Source organism: Dendrobium catenatum, unplaced genomic scaffold (assembly GCF_001605985.2).
Source record: "Dendrobium catenatum unplaced genomic scaffold, ASM160598v2 fragScaff_scaffold_974, whole genome shotgun sequence".
NCBI classification, from domain to species: domain Eukaryota; kingdom Viridiplantae; phylum Streptophyta; class Magnoliopsida; order Asparagales; family Orchidaceae; genus Dendrobium; species Dendrobium catenatum.
In genome coordinates this window covers 947225-974644 of record NW_021319436.1, presented here as the reverse complement: position 1 = coordinate 974644, position 27420 = coordinate 947225, and the positions used below count along the sequence as shown (strand labels likewise).

The 27420-nt window shown below is 35.3% G+C and overlaps 1 protein-coding gene across 1 annotated transcript; it reads right to left on the bottom strand.

The window, feature by feature from the left end:
* Positions 1 to 125: 125 nt before the first annotated feature.
* On the bottom strand, positions 126 to 25741 carry LOC110101853 (nitrate regulatory gene2 protein). The gene is made up of 4 exons (XM_020829923.2): positions 24644 to 25741; positions 7850 to 8025; positions 1505 to 1728; positions 126 to 1066 (listed from the first exon to the last, which is right to left on the bottom strand). The coding sequence occupies exons 1-4, from the start codon at positions 25650 to 25652 to the stop codon at positions 262 to 264; spliced, it is 2214 nt and encodes a 737-aa protein (XP_020685582.1). The 5' UTR covers positions 25653 to 25741; the 3' UTR covers positions 126 to 261.
* Between the last annotated feature and the right edge of the window lie 1679 nt (positions 25742 to 27420).

Here is a 27420-nt window from a genome sequence, read left to right as displayed (position 1 = left end):
TTCTCAAAATTTTCATATCAAAGATATTGCTCCCCAATTTAAGCAGGCCCGCCAATTACGCAGAACCCAAAAGAAAAGAAAAAAAAAAAAACAACATTTTACACTTCTAAATAAGATAAAACAAAACAAGGATGGATATGTTCTGGTTCTACATAATACATATTTGGAACAGAGAAAGAGTATATAACTTACGAAGAAAAAACATTCAACAACTACATACAACAGGCACAAGAATTTCGTCTTCCTCTGCATACCATTCAGCTAGCTGGTAGGCTCCAGATTCTGCACCTCAGAAATCGCTTTCAACTTCTTATACATATCAGAGGAGGTCATGGAGAAATCAGACATCGCCCTGAAAAGCTCCGGCAAATGAGTCTTCAAGCTTCCAAGAGTCTTCTCTCTTACTTGTTTGCATGCCTTCTGATATGCTTCAACATCATCATCCAACTTAGTCTTCAATGAATCTACCAAAAACTTCCTCTCTGTCACAGGGTCCTTTGTATTAGCCATCTCGGTGTTCTCTATCTCGCCCTCGGCTGAAGCTGCTGCTCTTCTCTGACTATACTTGTGGTGCCAATCCTCGAAAGCTCGGAGCTTTCTCGCGTACTCTCTCTGCGTCTCCTCGCATTTATCTTTCAATTTAAGTTCTTCCTGTTGCATAAGTATTATAGTGTTTATCACAGCAGAAAAGCTTGAAATGGCGCTCTTGGCTAGATCATCTGGTAGTTTTTCCAGCATGTCATTCCATGCATAAAGCAAGGCCTGGATTGGAGGGTGATGAATCCGCGGCGGGGATGAGACTTTCTCCTTAAGGCTGCTCTCTATTGGTATGAGATTCAGCTTCAGCCAACTATTCAGGGCTTGGATGTACTCTTTCTGGTGGCTCACAATCTTCTGAAACTGGGATTGCCACTCTTTTGCAACCTCATAAAGCTGGACAGTACGTCCGTAAAGGTGCTCACTGGTCTCCTTGGGAGAGTTCGAGATATCGATTACTCGAAGGTCGATAACAGCTTTGAGCTGGCTGTCATGATGGAAGAACATGGCCTCCCACATTTTCCCCATGCTGTTAAAACAAAATGCAAACACAATCAGTTATCCAAACAATGCTCAGTCAGATGACAAATTATTACGTGCTTGTTCGGATTTGTCTGAAGATCAATAAAAATAAGTCACATTGCCCCAAAAAATGTACCGCACTCGGTACCGAGCGCGAGACCGGACGGGAGAACCGTCCAGTGTCCGCACAGAATAATCTCTCCAATCAGATAGTTCTTTAAACAATCTCCAAGATTCAAAGAACATGACATGCAAATGGAATAATATAAAGATTGGTAAAATGACAGTATAAGCTAGCAAAAAAGCATGGAATATATATATATATATATATTGCCGCAGATGGAAATCTCAATGACTCCGGATTTTTTTTTTTTTTGGGAAAAAGCATGTACAATACACGAAAACTTGACAATTCTTCCTTAAGAAAGCTTGAAGTAAGATTTACCCATCGACAAGGTCAACTAGTCTTGGGTAAAGCTGATCGTCACGTAAATGTTGAATTTCTGAGACCGTTGAATCCATGGACTGCATATCAACAATGTATCTGGTGTGCAAATGACTGACAGCTGCCTTAGTTTTCTCAATTGTTTCGGGATTAGCACCACGTTTCTTTTGCTTATTCAACAAAGAAACCTTTCTCTGATACTCAATTTTCATAAGCTCGCCAGCCTAGTTTGAACAATTTAAGCCATCATTAAATTTGGAATAAGCACATCAAAATATGCAAATTAAATTGGCACAAACTCGCAGACTAGATAATAATTTTTAAAAAATTAATCTTCCACTTCAGATACGTTATCATGGAGACAAGCCATTGAATATATTGGTTTGCATTCATATGGACCTGAATATGTGTGCGCAATATACCAGCGTTAAGACCAAAGCCAGTCCGACCTAATGTTTGTGAATCTACTATTGACATTTGACTTCCAAATCAGTAGATTACAAACGACATTGACCTCTTCAAAAATTATCCTTTTAATCCAAAATCACCTCGATCAATGAGGTTGTGCTGATTGTGTGAAAGTTATGATGAGGTTGCACAGATTTTGTGGACTGCTGGTGCCAGGTTGGTATTGTAACCACTACAAATATCTTCTAGACCAAGGAGCTGCCCGCTCTAAAGGCTAGCATCTTCCTATGACATTTTATGAGCTCTACTTGGCCTCCCCAATTTTTCTTGATTTTGATAGATTTGTTTCGGCATCCTATCAAGAGAGGAGACGACAATATTGTCGAGAGTCGGACATCGATGCTATGCAGTAAGTATGGGGCGTCGATGTTAAGAGGGCGTTTGTTGTCGATATTGAGAGGGCATGATCGTCAATGTTAAGATGACGTCGGACAAAGATGATTTGTCAAGTTGTGGGTGTAGAAATTGCTAGAGACAAACATCAATGTCAAGACAATGTCAGAATTTGACGTTGAGATGGTTTTGAAATGTCGATATTATAACGTCGTCAGACGTCGATGTTGGGATGACATCATGCATTATTGTGAAACCAAAGTGGCGACCTGCCAAAGAGAAATGAAATAAGAATATTTGATTAATGAGATATTGAGTGCGGCCCATTGATTTGTTATTGTGAATAGAAAATAAGAAATTTTATTTTTATTATTTAAATAAATAATTTTTTTTAATAGAAGAAATTATATTAAAAAAATTATAAAATAATTAAGACGCGCATGATCAATTTGTATTTAATATTTTTTTTTATTCAGACACATTTTTGGAGTGTCTGATATGTGTCCGACACTATATGCCTATTTGAGGAAGTGTCGGTGCATCGTAGGGTACATCAGATGATAACTACCATACTAAATGAATTAAAAGACTTTTTCTAAACACTTCTACAACATTTAAGAAAGTAGCTGTGTACTCCTTATTTGAAAGACCACACATTTTGCATGCCAAAGCTCTAAATTTTCTTATAAATTACAATATTTAAAGATTTGTTGATAAAAAAATAGAACAAATTCTTTCCATAATAAGTGATGTCTTCGAGTGCGAAGCAAGATACTTAAGAATGAAAGAGTATTCTCATTTAAAAGTCTACTCATTCAACAAGTTGCAGCTCTAACTTCTTCTATGATTTAAGATAGTTTAAGGTTTGGCCATCAAAAAACAGAAATTCATCATGAAATAGGTAATATACTCAATAGTAAAAAGCCTGCATGGACAATTGTATAACCTTTTGTCAAAATTAAAATATTTTAGCAAGGCTTCATTCAGTTACTTCATAAAATAACCAATTGAATAAACCTACCTAGCTCAACACTCATATCTCGATGCCAAAATCATCACAAACAACCTAACATACTTAGTTAAATAAGTTAATCTAAGTACAAGAACATGGTTAAGCTAATCTTTCATAACTAGAAATGTACAGCTAGGAAATTTAGACCATTTAAACTCCATTTTTAAGATAATTGGTAATGGGTTCCATAATAGTTAAACTTTAATAATTCTCCTGGAGAAAATAATTAAAACAGCAAAATTACAAGCCTCGAGAATAATTGTTAATTTCAGTTATTAACTAATTGCTTTTACTTTCTCAGAAATTCATACTACTTGAAATAAGAATGTTGATCTACTTGTAAAATATCAAATAGATAGGCCCCAAACTTTATTTGACTCTACAATAGTTTTCTCTTCAATCATAAATTTGATAACTTACATGTATAGACGGTGCAGATAGTGTGATGCCATATTCATACTTCAAGATGAAGGTGCTCAATTGAATAAAATTCTAGATGCATTCCAAAATTTGCATTTGGAACAATACCAATGTTGTGTCCTGGAATATTCGCGGCGGTAGAGAAATATTAAATTTAATGTCTTAACTTTGTACGAAAATAAAGCACGCAATCAGATAAGAGAAAGGGTGTAGCATTTATGAGACACTAAAATTTTTACGTGGAAAACACCTAAAAAGGGGAAAAAAACATGGGGTCTAGCCCAATTTGAATGAATCCACAATTATCTGCAGTCGATTACAAATGAGGCCCTTCTTTGGGGGAAGGCCTTAGCTTGATGTATATCTTATAGAGTACATTACATGGTGGAAATACAAAGAATCACTGTTAACGTGTTCGTTTGGTCAGAAGGATCACAGTCTGATGACGGAGGTCAGAAGAACCGTAGTCGGTGGGCGACGGAGGTCATAAAGACCGTTGTCTGGCGACGGAGGTCGAAAGGACTATAGTCGGTGGGCGACATAAGTCAGGAGAACCGTAGTAAGCGAACGACGGAGGTCAGAAGGACTGTAGTCGGTGGGCGACGAAGGTCAGGAGGATCATAATCGGTGGACGACGAAGATTGAAAGACTGTAGTCGGTGGGCGACGTAATTCAGGAGAACCGTAGTCGGCTGGCGACTGAGGTCGGAAGGACTGTAGCTGGTTGGCGACATAAGTCAGGAGGACCATTGTTGGCTGGCGACGGAGGTCGGAAGGACTGTAGTCGGTGGTTGACATAAGTCAGGAGGACTGTAGTCGGCTGGCGACGGAGTCGGAAAGACTGTAGTCAGTGGGCGACATAAGTCAGGAGGACCGTATTCGGCGGGCGACAGAGGTCGGAAGAACGGCGTTAGGTAGAAGCCCAGCAATGGATAGAAATCCAGCATCGGATAGATGTCCGGCGAAAATCCGAAAACAAGCGGAAGTCCGGCGTCAGGTCGAAATTTGGCGACGAGCGGAGGTCCGACGTCGGTTAGAAGTCCGACGTCAGTTGGCGGCCGAGAACTCTGGCGTCACTTGGAGTTCGGGTGAAACTCCGATGTCACTTGGAGGTCGGGCGAAATTCCGACGTCACTTGGAGGTCGGGCTGAATTCCGGCGTCACATGGAGGTCGGGCGGAATTTTGGCGTCACTTGGAGTTCGGGAGGAATTCTGGCATCACTCGAAGGTTGGACAGAACTCCGGCGTCACTTGGAGCTCGGGTGAAACTCTGGCGTCACTTGGAGGTCGGGTGGAATTCCGACGTCATTTGGAGGTCGGGCGGAATTCCGACGTCACTAGGAGGTCGGGCGGAATTCCAGCATCACTTGAAAGTCGGGGGGAACTCCGGCGGTGGTCGAGGAGTTTCTTCCCTCCTATTCTTCTCTTCTCTTCTCTTCTTACTTCTTGCTTGGAGCCCCCTCTCAAGAGAAATGAGGGGCTATTTATAGGTTTTTCAGGATGGCATGCCCGTAAATAGAAGGATCAAGGGCAAATGTGGAATGATTTGGATGGACGACCGATATTGAATTCCTTGACCGTGGACCGTTTGTCGAACATTTGAAGGTCTTAATGATATTGGAATTCAATGATCTTGGGCTCGTTGGACTCGTCTCGTCGAGCCGCTCAATTCGACTATAAGCGTGTCATATTTGGAAACTATTTGGTAATCCAAATTATGGATTGAACCTTCTGAATGTGCTTCGGGTCTTCAATTTGGACCCATTTGGGCTCGGATCGAGTTTAATTTAGTGTCGTTGGGTTCGTATTTCTGAGACGCTCAGTTTGACTGTAAGTTTGCTAAAATCGGAGTTCAGGTGATCCCAGATTTAATTTTTGAAGTTTCCAGCTTGATTTTTCCTTGAGATTCGTGCCCGATCAAGATAATTTTTTGATGATAAATCAACCAATAATTTTGATTTTAAAAAATACTACAAAATAAGATATTTAGGCATCGTAAAGAGTATGCATGTAATTTATAGTTTGCTATCCAAGATATTAAAGAAAAAACCAAGATTAACAGTATTGATTTTCATCGTTAAGGCTCCATGATTCAATTCCAATGAATGATAATGCAGGACGTCTAAGCTTCAGGATTTTCAATTGCAAACTCAGGACAAGATGTCAAAAGAAACATGCTAAAGATAAAAAAAAATTCTACTTCATCAACACTCTTAATTTAGGAAAATATTAATCTCTTCTGAAGCATAACAAGAAAATCATGCAACTTGTTCCAAACAAGAAATTTAATGGCAGCCAAAATCTGAAAATTTGCAAGAATTATGTGCATGAATGAAATCACACAAAATTACAATACACATTGCATAGAGTAAATTAGACCAAATATCAATTGCACAATCAAACAAATGGCTGAAAAAAGAAATAAGATAAAGGAGCGAAATCACTGAAGTGGCAATCTAGGATTCATGCTGGTACAAAGAAAAAACTTTCCTCGGAAATTGTCATAAACACACTCAAAGAGTTTGCATCTAGAAGCACACAACTTTGATATAAAATCTCATATTTACTAAACAAATAAAAGCCCAAAATAGTCCCCAGACTATTACTAAATGCACAATTTATTATCAAACAATCATGATAATGCAATTTAGTCATTTGACTATTAGAAAATATTCCAATTTAGTCCCAAGATAAAAAATAATAGTTAAAATTAACTCCAACAGTTAAATGTGAGGGCATTTTGAATACTATGGTGTATATAATTATATTTTTTTTAATTTTTTTTGTTATTTATCATATTAAAATAAACATAAAAATCATAATGTAAGTTAACCAACTAAATAACAAAAGTGAATAATTAACAAATTTGATAAACTTCTATTATAATTTTTATATTTATTTTAATATAATAAATCACAAAATATATAAAAATAATAATCTAATCTCACATACACCCTAATATCTATAATGCCCTCACATTTAACAGCTAGGGTTAACTTTAATCATTACTTTTGACCTTGGGATCAAATTGAAACATTTTCTAATAGCGGGGGATTAAATTAGGCCATTATAAAAGTCTAGGATTAGGTTGAGTATTTGCTAATAGTCATGAGACTATTTTGGGCTTTTACTCTTTACTAAATCATTGAATTAATTATTAAATGCTAATGGGTCATATTTACAACCTAAAAGGACCTATGATTTGGTAGTTTCTTAGAATCCACAAAAATCTAGCTAAAAATCGCAAGTTCTGATTTCAAAACAGCAAACTTCCATTGGCATCCTACAATGCAGAATAGCAAGTTATGACTTTGCTGCAATATTACATAGAAGGAAAACAAAGTACAGCCGAACTCTGCAACAATAGGGAAGCAGGAGAAGAGATGGCTACAACGAAGCAAAACAGCCAACCGTCAGAAACTTCATGTATATCGCAAAGCAGTACTCCAATCAGCAATAAATAAACAATAAACAACCTCAATTAGGAGATACGTTATCTCAGCGATGGTAAAAAGTCAATTAACAGGAAACAAGAGCTATCAGTGGCTAAACAGCAGGGAATCGACTTCATGCTACATTTTATACAGTGGAAGCCTACATATGGATTCCAACGAAAATGCAGAATTTCAATCAATATTGAAAAAGGAGAGAACAAAATAGAAAAACCAAAATATCGAACAATATTGAAATTCAAATAAAGCTCCTTAATTTTGGCCATTAAGTTACATCTTAAAGCATAAGGCTATAAAATTTTTCTTAATTTTAAATTAGCCTAATTAAAATAATTTACTAAATTATAAGTATGTCCTTCCAAACTTCTGAAAATTCTCAAATTATTGAGGGACAGCGATGTTTCCAGTAAAAAATGGGTCGTGTGTGACCATCAGTTATACCTGAGGAGCTAATACATGGTGACAATGTGGGCCTAAAGAGCAGTTGATGTATATATAATGCATATAGTTTTTGCAATTAAGGGACTAAAGAGCAGTTGATGTATGCAGGAAAGAAGCAATTTCCATGACTTGAACCAATCTTCAGGTCAAAATGAAGGCTACCTAATCACAGTTCCATGATAGCCCTCTCAAGTAAATGATATAAACAGATGCAAATTACCTTGACTTCATCATAAAGTTTCTTTTCCCATGCTAGCATCTTATCCAATACAGTAGCATGAGTTTCCCACTCATCATTATCAAAGTCATCTCTCCCATCATTTGCATAAGGCATGCCTTTAAATGACCTATTCCATGTGATGACCCGCATTACTCTGGCAGAATGATCGATATGTCCTACAGGAAAATCATACACCAAATGAATAAACATTTGATATCCAAACGAATGAAGAATATAAATTTCAAAAGTAAAGTAGAACCCAACATCATATTTAGTTTATTGTTCCAACAAAGACATGCTTTAATATTTACTTTCTGCAATTTTTTATTTTTTTTTGAAGTGGAAAAAGACGAACCACAAACTCCTCCACTCAGCCTAACCAAATTAACAAAGTTTTTCCTAGATGAAGAATACTCAAGAAGCTTATTCTTTTACAACGTCTTTTCATCAATCGCCTTTATGGAAATTTGTTAACCTACACATGCGAATTATGAAATGAGCAATATTTTATAGTATTGATTTAAATGTTAATAGTATTCCTTCCCTTAAAATGCTTAAAGAGAAGTTTTTGCTTGATTTCACAAAAACTATTGCCATACTTTGAGCCTATATCTTGCCAGAAGAAAACTAGATTTGAGTTTGTTGAAATTCGAATTTAGGCAGATGGATTAATTTTGTATGATTATTTGTTTCAGCCATTTTCTATTGATCTGAAAGTAAGGAATAAATAATATACTTAATGCTTATTGAATTGGATGTGATAAGAAAGTAATAAATTCCCCCCTCTATTTATTTTCCCTTGGCTGCTCAAAAGGGGTAAAAGAGTGCAATTACTTCATGGTATATATCACATAGTGGATTTTGATCCTGCCATTCCTCTGCTCTTTGACACTAAAAGATTTATCTCAATCATTCATCTAACTCTTATATTTTCTTTGACATTCAAAGTAATGAGCCCTCTTATCCTTTGCATCAAGCCTCAAGAATCTCTTCACTAACAACAATCAAGGGCATGACTATGTTGAACCTTCTTCTCCTACTAATCCTCATGTCCAACAACATTCTTGTTTCTCTGTATCGAGGATCCTTTTAACAAGTGATAGTTTTGAACCTTCTCACTACTAAAATTGCCTCATGACTTGCCTTCGCCGCCCGCTCGCAAGTCGTCTTTATCTCATGTGTAACTCTTGTCATCCAGACAACAATACATGTGTAACCTTTAGGTGTTAACTACATCATCTATGTGTTGCCTTCATCGCTTTAATCTCTCATTATCACAACTCATCTTCGGTCTTCCACAATCTCACTATTGCAACTCGCTCCTTACTAATTATTTTATCTTGACTCCTCATTGCCATTGAATTCCAACGTTAATAAGATCCATAAGATTTTGGCTTCTACTCTACACCTCTTGAGTTGTCGATCTCCTATAGTTGCAAATCTGTCGATAGAGCTTTCCAAGCATTAGTTGTTCATCTCCTATAGTTATAGATCTCCAACAATCATTGTACTAGCTCAGCGAAAAATCGTTTCTCGTGATTCATCAATCTTCCTTTGTTCATTACATATCCGACAAACAGATCTATCATTCATGCTTTTCAGCGTGATTCAAAGATCTCCTACAACTGCTTGTTGTTATCAATCTTCAGTATTCATTATCAGCCATTCTCAACGTTTATCTCATTGAGTACTTTGTTATACCTTTTTTCTTCTGTGTGACTGAATCAGATTGCCACTAGAAGGCAAAACTCCACCCTTTTAGGATCAAACCTATTTAGCTAGAAATAAAAGATCCCATTCCAAAATATGTTAAATTAATCATATCCATTCCTCCTTGTGATTAGCACAGGTTCAATGGCCTAAATATTACTTAAACATAAAAAAGGTTAACCAACGCCAAAGGCTATGAATTATAAATTTTGGTAACTTAGATAATATGACACGTGGCATTTAGATTTTAGAAAATTATAAATCATGCCATAAAAAATATAATGCTAGAATTTCTAAACCCAATATTCAAAGTTGTTCAAAATCAAATATATTTGTATCTCAAATAAATTAACTGTCATTTCAATCTTATTAGTGCCAAATTTTGAATGTAACCTAAATAAATTCACCCTTGACATAAACTTCATTGCTAAATTTCTTCATATTTTTGTGCATTTCAAGATGAAAAATTAAGGCAGATGATTGGAAGTGTTGAGATGTGCTCAGGACTTTTTCTCCTCAAAGTTGTCTCTTCAAAAAAAGTTCTTAAGTTATGTCAAAGTAATCCTAGTCATCTAGTCAAAGTAATCCTACATTATGTTTTGAATCCAACAACAATAGTAAAATCATGTTATGTCAATGTCACCTAAGACATCCAAACTTTGCCTATATTGAAAAAACTATTCCCTTTATTGTTTAAAAATAAAAATTAAAAGACTTCTCATGTGAAGTTTGTTAATTCCATAACATGTGAGAAATTCTGATCCTACTCTATTTCAGAAAAAAAAAAAAACAAATGATTTTTCTGAGTCGCACTCAGGACTACATAAAATTAAAAACTTCACAATAAATTGTTACTTTATTTCCTTCATAAATGATCGCACAAGAGTCATAGAAATATTCCTTACAAAAGAAAAATCTATAGCTTGCAAATATTTATGCTTTTCAACACTACAATTCAAAATCAATTCCGAACAAAAATATACATGTTGAAAACTAATATGTAAAAATTGTTTCGATCCCATGTAATCTATCAAGTTATTGAATAGTTCATCAAAGGTGATCCGTTGACATATCACAACAAAATTGGAAAGCTTAAGGAATAGTTCATCAAAGCTCCTAGGTGATTAGTGTAGCCAGATCACTCACATTTACCACATGTTCTAAATAATTTTGAGGGGAAGGTATACTATGCCTCATCGTATTCTCAACTTTCAAACTCTTTGTCATGCATTCCTGAGATCTTACCCACATAAGAAATACCTCAACCATTCACATGAAAGTTTTAGGGCGTTTGTTGGCTCAAGAAAAAAAGCATGAATGCATGAATTCTGCTTTGCAGCTGTAGGATTCCATTTACCTTAAGTCAGATTGTAGTTAATCAGATTTTCCATGAGGGTTGTATCAGAGTTTAATTATATCTGTGGTCTTTACTTCCCATGAGCACAAGCATTCATATTTAATAACCCCTCTTAACACGTAAGAGAGAACTCTTGATTAAGGATGAATAATTTTAGGTATTTTAGTCTCAATTATAAGGGAAAATGAGGTAAATCCAATCAAGATCCAATGGTTCCGTCATCCCAGGTATACCGTAGGTTTCAGCCTACCAACACTAACAATCACCATAGTGTCCAAGGAATCTGATTAGCAGGCATGAGTTGCCTCCTCTCAGGGATCCCGAGTAAGCTGAGATGGTTAGATTTGAGTTTTAATTTTTATTTGGATTTTCGTGTTTACATCTATTAGAATACTCATAAGTTAATTTAGTTTGAGATTTATGACTTCATTTAAAAGTTATCCAAAAGTTTAAATTTAAATGGATCTTACGGCTTCTTTTGGAAGTAGCCAAAGTGTTTGAATTTGGGTTGGGACTTACGACTTTCATAGAAAGTTACTCATAGGTTTAATTTGGAGTGAGGCTTATGATTCTTTTTATGAGTTGATCAAAAATGGGTCTTACAACCTAACTCTACAACAAGGCTGCCCAAAGGTTTAAATTGTTTGAGTAGGTCTTGTGACTTCTCTTAGGAAGTAGCCTGAAAAGCGAGTTTTACAAGTTAATCTTTTAGACCAAGATGCCCAATGGTTTGAATTTGATTGTTTGGGTTTTAGGATCATTGCAATTTATTTTAACAATTTTCTTCTAATATGGGTCTTATGATTTCATTTAGAAGTTGCTCATTGACGGGTCTTACAACCTAACCCTATAGACTATGATGTCCATTGGTTTGAATTGTTTGAGTGGACAATAGTTATTTGACCCCAGAGCATGGTTTTTAATTAGTTGTTTACTAGAAATTGTACATACTAGTTTGACCTATTATCGCTGTGACACTAGTGTTCCTTGCTACAGTATGTTCTTTTCCTGTTTTAGTATATTACTTTTTCTGCACCAGTCCACTAGTAATTTACTTGTAGCATTTGCTCTTCTTTTGCATTAATTTTTATGATATTAATTATTTCAATGCTTAATTGATTTCATTACATGTTTACAGGAGCTCGTACATGAGAGACTTTGGAGAGCTTGCAGAGTGTTTTGTTATGTTGGAGAATTTTGGTTTCTATTGTGAGGAATTTGGCACAGGAGTTTGTAGAGTTTTGTTGAATTGAGAGATGTGATTGTTGAGTTATGTTGTTGTTTGGAGAGTATTGTTGCATATGTTGATTAGTGAAACTTCTCCTCCCCCTCCTTTTCTCTTTTTTTTATTGCATTTTACTTTAAAATGGTTCCAATTGATCAATTAAAATGCTCTCGAATTTTAACTCAAATTTTAAATTGCTCTCGTACTTTTTAAATCTCTCAGATTTAAAATTATCATTTAAAATATTTTCGTAATTTAAAACTCTCGAATTTAAAACTTTTTTGGATTTAAAATTAACCAATTGATTAATTAATTTTGATTGGCCAGTCAATTTCAATTAACCATTTCACTAGCTAGAGGAAGAGATGTAATGTTTTGACAGTCATAAACCTCTAATATTTCAAAGGAGAATAACATTTGAAATGTCATAATAATTCAAAGTTATTGAACAACAATTCAAAAAGGAATAGTATTTAAAATGCCACAACAATTCAAAGTCTTCTATCCAATATATATATTGGAACCACTTAAAGAGAGGTCTCATTTAGAGACATTCGAGGCACCTCCAAATAGTCCTTGGAATGAAATAGTGTCAAAATTTTTTTTTTTTTACTTAGACTGGGTGACATTTGAGAGAATGATGAGAAGCAGAATAAAAGTAAATGAAAGAACATGCTCACCCCTCTGGCTTGTAGGTCAATTGATCCACTCTTGTAAGTCTTTAGTAGAATATTTGAAATTGCTCATGGATAATTAATTAACCAATTTAATTGAATTTGCTAATCAATTTATTTCAATTAACAAATTTCAATTAATTTTAATTTAATTAGTTTCAATCAATTAATTCTTTCAATTAATTAATTTATTAATTAATCTTAATTGAGATAGACTAATTAAAATTTACTTTCTCTCCAATTATTTCAAACTAGAATTTTAACAAATTTTCAGAAAATTTCGGCAACCTCCAGACATCCCCTCCCCACCGGAGAAAATCAGGACGACATTTGGCAGAGTTTCTTCCCACCCGGATATAAGATTGATGGCGTGAGGTCTTCAAATTAAAGAATCACGACCAGAATTAAAGTCGACGGCGCGAGGCTTTAACTTTGAAATTTTTTTTCTAGCCAGATCTAAGATCAATGGCTTAGATCTTCAGAAATTGAGATACCTGTTTGCTATAATATTTGATCATACAGAGTTTCTATTTTAAATATTCAAATTATCGATTATCGTTGTTAGTTACGCAAATAGGACAGATTATTTTTTAATCTGCATATCCAACTGAGAAGAAGAACTCTGGTCGAGAGTTCAGAATAAAGCAAGAAGCATACTATTTTGTGGTGCAATAGTTAGAGACAGATCAATGTTTGGATTGGAGATGAAACAAGTAGAGGAGTTCGATCAAGTGGAAGGTGAAGACGTTTGCGTGCGTATAGGGGCAGTAGGTGCGGTCGGGGCTTTGGGCTTGATTGGATGTGGGTGGCGACTGGAGTGTCGAGGCGGGTTGATTCAGCCGAAGGCGGACGGCTAAATCTGAATAAGGAATGAGCGATTTAGGCGGAGCCGAAGCCGAAGGCGGACGGCTAAAAATGTGTTGCGCCTAGATTTAAGGCAAATGACCATTGAAAATGAAAAGAAATGTAATTAAAAGGGCTGTTCAATAAATTGTTCATATCAAAGGATGAATGAAGCTGTTGAGTGAAGATAAAAAAGTGACATGCATAGCTAAAAAATATTTACATGATGATTGAACCAAATATATTAAGATAGATCAACACTGCATCAATGAAAAGATAAATAATGAGATCATATCTCTCCAACATATTCCAACTCAATATTAAATTGTAATCATTCTCACAATGGCCCTTTCTCAAGCAAATTTTGAAGAACTAAATTCTAAGTTATGGATGATAAATATTTACCATCCAATATAAGGACTATATAACTTCTAATATCAGGATTGAGGATCATATTAGGCACACAGATTAGTTAGCATGATTTTTTTTGTTTTCCTTATTTTTATAATATTATTTTTTAAGAGAATGAAATTGAGGGATGATCAGTTAAAATAACAACGGAATAAAGAATATAATTAAAGAATAATTTGATGTTAATATGAAAGAAATAATTGACTTCACTACTTATTGTTGCCATACCTGTTTGAAAGGGCAACAACAATAACAACATCAAGCCTTTGTCCAACTATGTGGGTCAGCTACATGAATCCTTTTTCGGCAGTGTGTCTGGTTAAAAGTCAAATTCTCATTTAAATCTAATAAAGAAAGATCATTTCTAATATTTTCTAACCAAGTCTTTTAGGTCTACCTCTACCTTTCTTAGCATAAGTCGAATCAAATATCTCAACTTTCCTAACCGGGTCATCGGAAGGCCTCCGTTTAATGTGACCAAACCATCTAAGGAGACTCTCTCTAATCTTATCTTCCACTGGAGCTACTCCATCCTTTTCACGTATATGCTCATTTTGTTTACTATCTCTAAGGGTCAAGCCACTCATCCACCTAAGCATCCTCATCTCTGCAACACTTAACTTAACATTATGCTTCTCTTTTAATGGCCAACATTCGGCACTATAAAGAATTGTAGGTCTCACCACCATCTTATAGAATTTTTCCTTAAGTTTGAGGGGGACTTTTCTATCGCACAATAAGCCCAATGCATTCCTCCACTTCAACCATCCAACTTGAATTATGCTGATAATATCCCCATCTATTTCACCATCACTCTGAACAATATAACCAAGATAGCCCAAAATCACAATCCCCTCACTAGGTCTATTACACTAAAATTACACTCCATATATTCAATTTTAGATCTACTCAAGCGAAAACCTTTAGACTCTAAGATTGACCTCCATAATTCAAGTTTACCTTCAACTCGCTCTCTAGACTTATCAACAACAAGAATATCATTAGCAAAAAGCATACACCAAGGTACATATTCTTGCATATGTCTAGTGAGAACATCCATGACTAAAGAAAAAGGATATGGACTTAAGGCTGATCATTGATGTAATCCAACCGAAATAGAAAAATACTTGGTCAAACCACCTTGTGTTTGAACACAACTAATAGCTCCTGCATACATATCTTTAATGATTTGAATATAAGCGTTATTAACTCATTTCTTTTCAAGAACTCTCCATAGCACTTCTCTTGGAACTTTAACATATGCTCTCTAAATCAATAAATATCATATGTAGATCCTCCTTATTCTCTCTATATTTCTCTATTATACCTCTCAATAAATGTATGGCTTCCATAGTAGACCTACCCGACATGAATCCAAATTGATTTTGAGAACATTAGTATAACGCCGCAAACTAAGCTCTATAACCCACTCTCATAGTTTTAAAGTATGACACATTAACTTAATTCCTCTATAATTCGCACACTCATGTGCATCACCTTTATTCTTAAAAATAGGAATAAACACACTCATTCTCCACTGATCTGGCATCTTTTAGGTCTTCAAAACAGTATTAAAAAGTTTAGTAAGCCAAGAAATTCCTTCATCTCCTAAGCATTTCCACATTTCTATTGGAATATCATCAGGTTCAACAGCTTTTCCACACTTTATTTTCTTCAAAGCCTCTCTAACTTCGGTTTTACTTATACGCCTATTTGAAAGGGCGGAAGGAAGAATAAAATTCTCCTACTCAATTTCTTAGAATTTAAATTGGAAAATTTTCATTATTAATTAATAGGATAAACACATGCATTTGGAAGTGCATTCTCCACTCCACATACAGTGTTTGAAAATAAATTTCTCTAGGGTTGCATGGAGAGAATTTTCAAAATACATCAACTCCTGAAAAGTTAAATGCAAACAAACATACAAAAGAATGGCTAAAAGGATTTAGAGTTGATGGTATTTGAAATCCTTGTGGATGGTTATAAAAGGGTTTAGTGCATATTTTTCAAGATTATTACAATGTGGCATGGCCCAAATCTATGATTAATATATTTGGAAAACATCATTTCACTCAATATGACATTAAACCACAACATAATGAGGATTTTACAAAACATTCTCATTGAGATGCCATATTTAGAAAACTTGTGCATTGTTAATCCTTGAATACATCAATGCTAGTATGAGTGGTCGATCCTCTTGTCTACCCATACTTAACCATGATATGAACAAAGTGCAAATTTTGTCCATAAAATACTTATTGTAATGCGATATAATTTACAGTGAAAACATAGATTAAGAAAAGGGAAAAAATCACTTCAAAAACACTAATTCAATCTCCTTAGAGAGTAGTCATGTGCACGTGCTAGAAAGATATCAGCATAACCAAAGCTATTCTAAATTAGTTTTCTTTTATTCTAATTTGCTAAAAATAATTAGAGTCACAATTTTCCAATTCATAGCTCATCATTAGAAGACAACCCTCACTGGTTTGTCGGCCAATCCTCAACCTCAGCAACCCTTGAGTGCAATCTCTTATTCTTTGTTTTCCAATCAGTCTCCCGAATCAAATGTTCAACGTGAGTCTTTAAAGTTATCCACATGTTCATAGCGAGAGTAGTCATGTGAACCACTTCTATCTAAGCTAGGCATCGAAATGGAATTCATGCTTGTCGTCATTCTAGATGAGGATGGAGATGGCTAGCCCACCAAAGGTGGTTTACATGAATAAGAAAATCATATGGCCGGAACTCATCATCTATTGGACAAAGTCTATGCTCGAAGAGGGCTGCCTTGATGTTGGCTGAAAAGCTCTCTGCAACTGCTAGCAAGGCATTGTAGTTGATAAGGCCATAGCTCCCATAATGACTTCTTTTGAACCCATTTCTTTGCAAAAAACCAACTCATTCTTACATCCATTTGAGTCATCTTGATAAACCTTGAATGTGCCTCTAAAGAGATCATTTTTGAATGCTTCTCCTTAGCGGGTTTCTGCTCACCATATGAGATAAAGAATCATCTTGAATTCCTCTCACCATCATCTTCTTCATCATCTAACTCAACTGCATTAACCTTTTGCACTCACTCTTCCATGATTACCCTCCTGAGAGCACCCTAGCCCCCTTCTACTCTAGCACCTTTAGCTAAGTATGTGCCTCTTTTTCTTGCTTATGCTGATAAAGAAGGTGCCCACCAAGCTATTTGTCATCTGCTTGATTTTGTTCGACAAATAGTTGACCCAAAGTGTGACCTAAGTTGTACGGCAAAGTTAAGATCAACCAATGCCCTTAATGTAAGTTTGGAAGTATTAGTCTTATAGTCTTGATCGAGTTGATCAAGTAGTTTGTATAAAGCGTCATGATGATTCAGAAAAGCACCGCAGCACTATCAAATACGTCGCAACACTGTAGGCACACCAGAGTAATTAGGTGGTTATTTTGAGTTAAGTATAAATAGGAAGCCTAAATTGCGAGAGAGGGGGAAGGGGTCAATTTTTGTCTATGTTTTATATTTCTTTGTCAGTGTAAGTGTACGAGAGTTTGCAAGAGGATTTGGGAGAAACTCTTTGGAGGAAGGACTCCAAGACTATATTGCTACCCTAGTTCTATCTTTCCAACTCGTATATGTTTTTTAATTTTAATTAGCAATAAAGTGGATTAGTTTTGTCCTATTCGATATGAATTTAATTGTAATGATTTGTGCAATACTAGATTATTATGAATTTATGATTTAATTGTGGTGACTTGTGCAATGTTAGACTAGGTCTAGTCTTTGCCAAACATTGTTTCAATTCTCCCCACACTTATTTTAATTGTGATCTAGCTAATTGCAAAATTAAAATCTAGTGTGAACTAATAATTTAAATGGATATTTGGTGGAACAATAAGTGAGATTTTGAAAAAAAATAAAACTTAGAAATATAGACCTGCATTTTTAAGTTTTTGAAATCATTAAATGAGATGATATCATTGTAGTTAACTGATTTAATTAGAATAAACATATTACTAGTCATCACGTAGCTAGTATTCTGATGAGCTTGATGGAGACTACAAATTAAAATTGTTCTAATTCACAATTATATTTTGAAGGCCCACCAAACATGCACATTCTCACCAAATTAATCTTAAATTTAGAGTATTTATTTAAAAAAATATCTTGAATTTTGCTTAATCTTGTTTTCTTCAAAATTTCGAGTGTCGTAGGATAATTTAAAGGATTAAAGGTTAGTGATTAACTCAATAAAGATCCAATCTCGATCATTGTAAGAATGATACTTTCTTATTATTTTATTACTTGAAACACCGCGTGCACTTGCATATCACGATATTAGCACAAGTCATTTACCACAATCATGCCCCCTTCCACTCTAAGTTCTAGTGAAGAACGATGTGACCTCATTGCGGTTTTCTTAGCATTTGTCCTACTTCTCAATAAGGGGAGTCATTGCATCATCCTCCTCATCAGCCTCCTAACATTCATGCACTCCACTCTTTCTAGGCCAAATGACACCCTAATTTCTGCCAACTAGCCCTCCTTCACTCTAAGCTCTAGGAGTGTGTGTGTGTGTGTGTGTGTGTGCGGGGGAAGGGGGAATTTTTGTCTATTTTTTATATTTCTTTATCAATGTAGGAGTGAGAGTAAGTGTATGAGAGTTTGCAAAAGGTTTTAAGAGCAACTACTAGGAGGAAGGACTCCAAAACTATATTGATACCCTAGTTTTATCTTTCTAACTCTTTTGTTTGTTTTTATTTTTAATTGACAATAAAGTGGTGTAGTTTTGTGATATTCGATATGAATTTAATTGTAATGATTTGTGCAATATTAGATTATTATGAATTTATGATTTAATTGTGGCGATTTATGCAATGTTAGACTAGGTCTAGTCTTTACTGTTCCCAAACAGTATTTAAATTCTCCCCGTGCTTAATTTAATTATAATATGCCTAATTGCAAATTTAAAAACTAGTGTGAACTAATAATCTAAATGGAGATATGGTGGAACGATAAGAGAGATTTGAACTAAAACTTAGAAACATAGACTTGCATTTTTTAGATTTTGAAATCATTGAATGAGATGATATCATTGTAGTGAACTGAGTTAATTAGAATAAACATATTACTAGTCATCACGTAGCTAGTTTTCCATTGAGCTTGATGGCAATAAAAAATATCTTGAATTTTACTTAATCTTGTTTTCTTCAAAATTTTGAGTGCCATAGGATAATTTATAGGATTAAAAAAGTTAGTAATTAACTTAATAAAGATACAATCTTGATCTTTGTAAGAATGATACTTTCTTAGCATTTAATTACTTGAAACACCGTGTGCACTAGCATATCACCGTAATAGCACAAGTTATTTACCAAAATCTTTCCCCCTTCCAATCTAACCTGGGAGGGGGGGGGGTCGATGATTGTCTATTTTTTACATTTCTTTGTCAATGTAGGAGTGAGAGTAGGTGTATGAGAGTTTGCAAGAGGATTTGGGAGCAACTCCTTGGAGGAAGGACTCCAAGACTATATTGCTACCCTAGCTCTATCTTTCTAACTCTTGTATTTGTTTTTATTTTTAATTAGCAATAAAGTGTAGTATTGTGCTATTCAATGTCAATTTAATTGTAATGATTTGTTCCATATTAGATTATTATGAATTTATGATTTAATTGTAGTGATTTGTGAAAGGTAAGACTAGGTTTAGTCTTTACCGTTGACAAACATTATTTCAATTCTCCGCGTGCTTAATTTAATTGTGATCTGGCTGATTGCCAATTTAAAATCTAGTGTGAACTAATAATCTAAATGGAGATGTGGAGCAATAAGAGAGATTTGAACAAAGACTTAGAAACATAGACATGCATTTTAAAGTTTTTGAAATCATTAAATGAGATGATATCATTGTAATGAACTGAGTTAATTGGGATAAACATAATACTAGTCATCACATAGCTAGTATTCCAATGAGCTTGATGGAGACTACAAATTAAACTTGCTCTAATTCACAATTATATTTTGAAGGCCAACCCAACATGACATTTTCACAAAATTAATCTTAAATTTAGAGTATTTATTTTTAAAAAAATATTAGATTATTATGAATTTATGATTTAATTGTGGTAATTTGTGCAATGTTAGACTAGGTATAGTCTTTTCTTTTGCCAAACATTATTTTAATTCTCCCCACACTTAATTTAATTGTGATAAGGCTAATTGCAGATTTAAAATCTAGTGTGAACTAATAATCTAAATGGAGATGTGTTGGAGGGATAAGAGAGATTTGAACAAATACTTAGAAACATAGACATGCGTTTTTAAGTTTTTGAAATCATTGAATGAGATGATCATTGTGGTCAAATGAGATAATTAGGGTAAACATATTACTAGTCATCACGTAGCTAGTATTCTGATGAGCTTGATGGAGACTACAAATTAAAATTGCTCTAATTCACAATTATATTTTGAAGGCCTACCTAACATGCACATTTTCACCAAATTAAACATAAATTTAGAGTATTTATTTAAAATATATATATCTTGAATTTTGCTTAATAATGTTTTCTTCAAAATTTCGAGTGTTGTAGGATAATTTAAAGGATTAAAAAAGTTGGTAATTAACTCAATAAAGATACAATCTTGATCCTTATAAGAATGATACTTTCCTAGCATTTTATTGCTTGAAACACCGCGTGCACTTGCATATCACCATATTATTACAAGTCATTTACCACAATCATTCCCCCTTCCACTCTAAGCTCTAGTGAAGAACGACGCGACCTCATTGCTTCCTTCTTGGCATTTGTCCTACTTCCAAATAAGGGGAGTCGTTGCAACTCCTTCCTCGTCAGCCTCCTGACATTCATGCACTCCAATCTTCTCTAGGCCAAATGGCACCCAAATTTCTGCCAAATAGCCCTCCCTCACTCTAAGCCCTAAGGGAGATTTTTGTCTATTTTTTATAATATTTCTTTGCCAATGTTGGAGTGAGAGTAAGTGTATGAAAGTTTGCAAGAGGATTTGGGAGCAACTCCTTGGAGGAAGGACTCCAAGACTATATTGCTACCCTAGTTTTATCTTTCTAACTCTTGTATCTATTTTTATTTTTAATTAGTAATAAAGTGGTGCAATTTTGTGCTACTAGATATGAATTTAATTGTCATGATTTGTGCAATATTAGATTATTATGAATTTATGATTTAATTGTAGTAATTGTGCAATGATAGACTAGGTCTAGTCTTTACTTTTGCCAAACATTATTTCAATTCTCCCCGTGCAAAATTTAATTGTGATATGGCTAATTGCAATTTTAAAATCTAGTGTGCACTAATAGTCTAAATGGAGATGTGGTGGAACAATAAAAGAGATTTGAACAAAAACTTAAAAACATGTATGCATTTTTAAGTTTTTGAAATCATTGAATGAGATGATATCAATGTAGTGAACCGAGTTAATTAGAATAAACATATTACTAGTCATCACGTAGCTAGTATTCCAATGAGCTTGATGAAGCCTACAAATTAAAATTGCTCTAATTCACAATTATATTTTGAAGGCCTACCTAACATGCACATTTTCACCAAATTAATCTTCAATTTAAATTATTTATTTATAAAAAACAATAAAAAATATCTTGAATTTTGTTTAATCTTGTTTTCTTCAAAATTTCAAGTGTCGTAGGATAATTTAAAGGATTAAAAAAGTTAGTAATTAACTCAATAAATATACAATCTTGATCTTTGTATGAATGATACTTTCTTAGCATTTTATTACTTGAAACACTGCGAGAATTTGTATATCACCAAATTATCACAAGTCATTTACCACAATCTTGCCCCCTTCCACTCTAAGCTCTAGTGAAGAACGACGCGACCTCATTGCTACCTTCTCAACATCTGTCCTATTTCCCAATAAGGGGAGTCGTTGCATCTCCCTCCTCATCAGCCTTCTAACATTCATGCATTTCACTCTTCTCTAGGCCAAATGACACCCTAATTTCTATCAACTAACCCTCCATCACAAACCCTTCGCCCTTCCTTAGTCTATCCCCTATTTGAACTCCCTCCAATGGTTGCTCATACACCACCTTCACCACATGCCTACGTTAGTGTGGTCCATAGAGGGATCCTTGCCAACATGCCCACCAAAACCTCCACGAGTGAACTCCCCAACATCAAGGTCAACATCCTTACAAGCAAAAAGTCACCTATCCATGTTCCACCTTTGCCATTTTAATTGCCTCTACATTTGGCTCCTTATTGGTTAGGAGATTTTGAATTATGTCAAAGAGAAAGTCTCCTACAAAATTTATTGTGGGCAGCCCTCGGCCCGATCATCCAATTCGCTCCAACAAACAGGCATGGTTCAGTAGTCAAAGCAACTTCGTCGCTTTCGTGTACCCATCGGACATCAGCTCTTTCGAGGGTTCCTTAGAGACCGATTCACTCCTACAATGCAAGCTTGTGATGCTCTGCTCTAATTATTGTTGATTTCAAACTCTTAACTACATCATAAATACCCTTGATTTGGGGTAAAAGCTAAACCAAAGGTCTTCAAAGCCTTCACATTTCCCCACTCCAGGAATTTCTTCATTGATAACTTTGTAGAGACGTCACATAAAGAATTGTGGGTCAAGAAGTCTCCAGAAGTATTGCCTTCATCCTCCACAACAATGCAAGAAGCTCATTGATGTCATTTTGCTTTGATTTCATTAACCTATGTCCATAGACTGGTTGCACAACCGCAAGACATGTTCATTTGGCATTTAGATATATGTATTGACAAATAAAAATGCACATATTATTCATTCCAAATGCATTAATAGAGTTTGAAATGAGAGAAAAAGTGCAAAATAACATTTTTTGCACTCTGATTCAGACCATTCACTTGTTACAATGACAAAGGTTGAGCAACATTAGCCAGACTTCTAGGCCCTTCAAGTCTAGTCGAACCTCACTTTTAAGCAACTTAGATATCGAACCTCACTTTTAAGCAACTCAGATATCGAACCTCACTTTTAAGCAACTCAGATATCGAACCTCACTTTTAAGCAACTCAGATGATGTCATATATCGACTTGTCCTAATCTACCAAATAGCAACACATCAACCCATCCTCGCTCACGACTTTGAACTATTAACCCATCCTCATCTACTTACCTCTAGCATGTCAACCCACCTTCATCCGCACTACCAACCCATCCTTATTCAGGTGACTTTAGCATATAAGCCTATCTCATTTCCAACTCCCAGCCAAATGCTTAGTATCACAATCATTATTTCTCCCTCTTGTATTTCTCTCCAATCGGAAGAAGCCAAGAAATTAGCACTTTTTCTTTTATTTATAGTGTAACATTCCCCTTCTGCATCATACTCTTAAGTATTGTCATGGAAGAAAACATCGTTTAAAACATTTGAGCTTGATTTAGGGAATGTTTGACAAATAGGATTAAACTTTAGAAGGATTTAGTAAATCATGTAAATTAGGATTTAGTAAATTCTGAGTGTGTTAAATCTTGAAAACTGTTTGGCAAGAGAACTGATAAATCCAATAAAATTGCTTAACAACATAATTCAGAACTTAAATCAGTTAGTTCATTAAAAATTCAAATTTAATTTATGTTTCAAATTTAATTTGTATTTGAAATAATAATTAATTAATTTTAATTTTAATAAATGTTAATAAATTTTTAATTGCTAAGTATACTATTAATTATCTAATTAATTATTTAAGTATTCTATTACTTCTGATTAATTATTATTTCACATACATCTTGTTAATTACAATATTACTTATTTAATTACATCCAAATGATTATTTAATTATTATGTTACATAACTAATTATATGATTATTAACTATAATGCTAATTATTTAAGTAATTTTAAATACAAATATAAATTTTAATTATATCATTAATTATCTAATTAATTTTTGATATTTTATATTATATTAACTAAGCTAAATTAAATTAATTTTTAATTTAAATGATAGGGGTTGCTTTTCAACTTCTCCATTTCTTCGTTGTTGTGCTTCTCCCCGTGGCCATTTCTTCGTTGCTGCTTCTCTTTGTGCGCTTTGCATGAAGTAGTGTTTCATTTCTCCTCGCAACCATTTCTTAGTCGCTTCTTCTCCTTGTTCTACGACGTTGGATTGGAAGTTACAACGGGAGCTCGCTCGCTGCAAAGGTAACCATCTTTCTCCACAATATGGCTGTCACGTCAGAAGCATTTGCTCGCAAGTCCATAAATCCAGTAGCTCGTAAATTCCTTAAACCTGCCGAATGACGGGATTTAGTAAATCCTAAATTTACACCGTAAATCCTTAAATATGGTATTTACGGTCGATTTGGATTTACTGCGCACTCTCAAACCATTAGGCAGGATTTATTATGATAAATCCAAATAAATCCAGCATAAATCCGGCTACCAAATAGCCCCTTAAATATATATATTCATTCCATTTGGTTCCCATTATCTTAAAATAGAAATAACTAAAAAATGACCTAACCTTCGTGCAGTCCAACCAGCAAAACAAAGTGGCTCATATAGCAAAATGAGAAGCTAGGGTTAACAATGTCACCTCTGTTATCTGCGAAATTAGAGTGGTAATGCATTCTAGTAGCCTCCAGCATCTTTGATACATCGTGTGCGCTTTCAGATGCCCTAAGAAAATGTTCATCCAGATCCATCAGCACCTGGAGTAGACTAACATTAGAAGCCGCCGCCACCAACTTCCCCTTCTTCGTCTCCACAGCGCTGGTCGACGCTGCGTGCTGGTGATGCACCACTCCACCATGTTTCTTCTTCCCCAACTTAACTGGAACGGGCGGCTCAATCACAACCTTTTCCGGCGTTACAGGAGGCTCTTCACCAAGATCAACTCCGACTGAGGCTTCCTCAGGCTCCCGTCGAATCTCCTCAGCTTGACTCAGAGACGGCCCCGGCATCGACATATTATGGTCCATGGAGAAGAAGTAGTCCCAGCTCCCCATTCCGCCAGAATCCGGCATTGGAGGCGGGGGAGGCGAAGGCGAGGGATTCGCCCTTGAGGGCCGCGGAGGCGGCGGCGATGGTACAGGGGATGTGGGTACAGGGGTTGCGCCTTCCGGAGCGGCTCCACCGCTGCCATTTCCGCCATGATCTTCATGGAAGTCCTCATCTATTTCATCGTCGTCCTCCTCGCGAATGGCATCATCCATTGTAGATTTCCCGACGTACTCCTTGGGGAGTACCGGCATGCTAACGGACCGCTGTAGAGGCGACGGGGAGAATTCCGGGAGCGGTGGAGGAGGAGGAGGGAGATTCTCCAATGGTGGCGGGACTCCGGTAGTGGAAGAAGCTTGGGGAACGCCAGAAGAGGGAGAAGGACCAATGCCGGCGACAGATGTGGCGGAGACGACAGTTTCCGGAGCTTCGCCCTGGCCGAAGTCGGAGAGAGCGGCACCGGTGTTCTTCAGGGCGACGACGTAGGCTGAGTGAGCGGCAGCGAACGCGTTGCGGGCAGCAACCGCGTCTTTCATGAACTGACGCCGATCTTTGCATCGCGACACCGCTTCCTCGTTCTCAATCCTCGACTGAGCGCAACCCATAGGCGCCGTTCGCTGCCGAGAACGAAATGTGAAATCGATGGGAATGCGAGAGAGGGAGAGAGAGTAGAAAGAGTGGGCAGGCAGTACGGTTGTCGCAGGTGAGGGCTTAAGCAGGACGCTTTTTGCCTCGCAAATCTCAAAATTTAAAACAAATGTTGGTGATTAGGACTTATCGAGAAATGTTACTAATGTGTCACTGCCTTGCTGTTGCTCTCAATTAGAGACACGAGATTACCTAGACAGTCTAGTATAATATTACTATTGCGGCCCTTTTGTTCCCTTCTCTAAATTTTTCGACTTTTGTATGTGTATAAATTTAATTTATCCTTAGTAAGAATTGGGATAGGATGACCATAAATATATTTAACATGTGCTCACTTTGACTTGAATAAAATTATTTATATTTTTTGGATTAAAAAATTTGTGATAGGATATTGAAAATTTAAGAGATTAGATAAATTTTATGCTCGAATCAAAGTTATGGATCAATGTTTGGATTTAGCATCTTAAATTTAAATTTGTTCAAATTGAATAACTCGAAACCAACCTTAAATTTGGGTCAAATTGACGTAAAATTAATTCACCAACAGCCCTACGGTCGATGTGGACTCTGTGCTTGATGATCTTTGAAGTTGTTGGTTTCTTAGTTTTTAGATGAGTGCTGACAAGCTTAAATAAATTCAAACAAAAAATGAAACTAACTCTATTTTTTTATTGTTTAATCAAAATGAGAATAAATTTATATATGTATTTATTTTGGAGAGTATTGATTGATCTACATAAACAAACTCAATATGATTCATAAAATTAATCCAAACAAGCATGAATTTATATGAAATTTTAGACCCTAAAAACACTCAAAATCAAATTTGAAAGCTTTGAAAATCATTTTAGAAGAGTAGGATAGGAAACATGCAATTCTATCCAACAAAGGTAATTGAGCCTTCTCCTTATCTTATAGCCTATACAAGTTACTTGAACTATGGTTGGTAGCTTGTCAAATTGGTTAGCCACAGTCATGTCAAGATTCCTCTCCTTGCAATGAGGTGCTTTGAACTAAGTCAACAAAAGGAGTTCTGACATTCCTTTTGATTGTTATGAAGTGCTTTGAATTGTATGTAGCTCATGGGAAAATATTCAAATATCAAAACTTCATGAAGTTATTATGAATATATACGCCACAAAATCATGAGCAATTTATAACATTGTGTTGCTCCAAAGAGGAAGATTTTTTTCCTTAAAATTGAAGTTTTATTGTCAATTTGAATAGCTTCTAACTTGAATTGAAAATCTTTTAGAATTAAAACAAATATAATCAAGCTTTAGCTTGTGAACCATTAATGCATTGGATTGCTCTAAGAAAGACAAAGGAAAATATGCCAATCTTATGACTAGTCATCTTTGTCTAGACAATAAAATATCACTCAATACTATAAATTATGTTTTAAACATTATACCAATTAGATCATTGATCAAATAACATTATAGTTCTCATAACATTAATAGCCTTGATGAGATACCATTTATTCACTGATTAAAGATTTCTATTTCACTAGTAATTGTTAAACTATCATAGTAAATGGGTAATTGATCACTCAAGCAAACCATGGTCCAAGAGAGCACATCAGGTTAGCCTAGGAGAGCGCATCAAGCTTGCCCATGGGTGGTATCATCTTGTCACTTTTTTAAATTAGGAGATAATGATTTGGGTTATTCAATCCAAGATAATGATTATATATATATATATATATATATATATATATATATA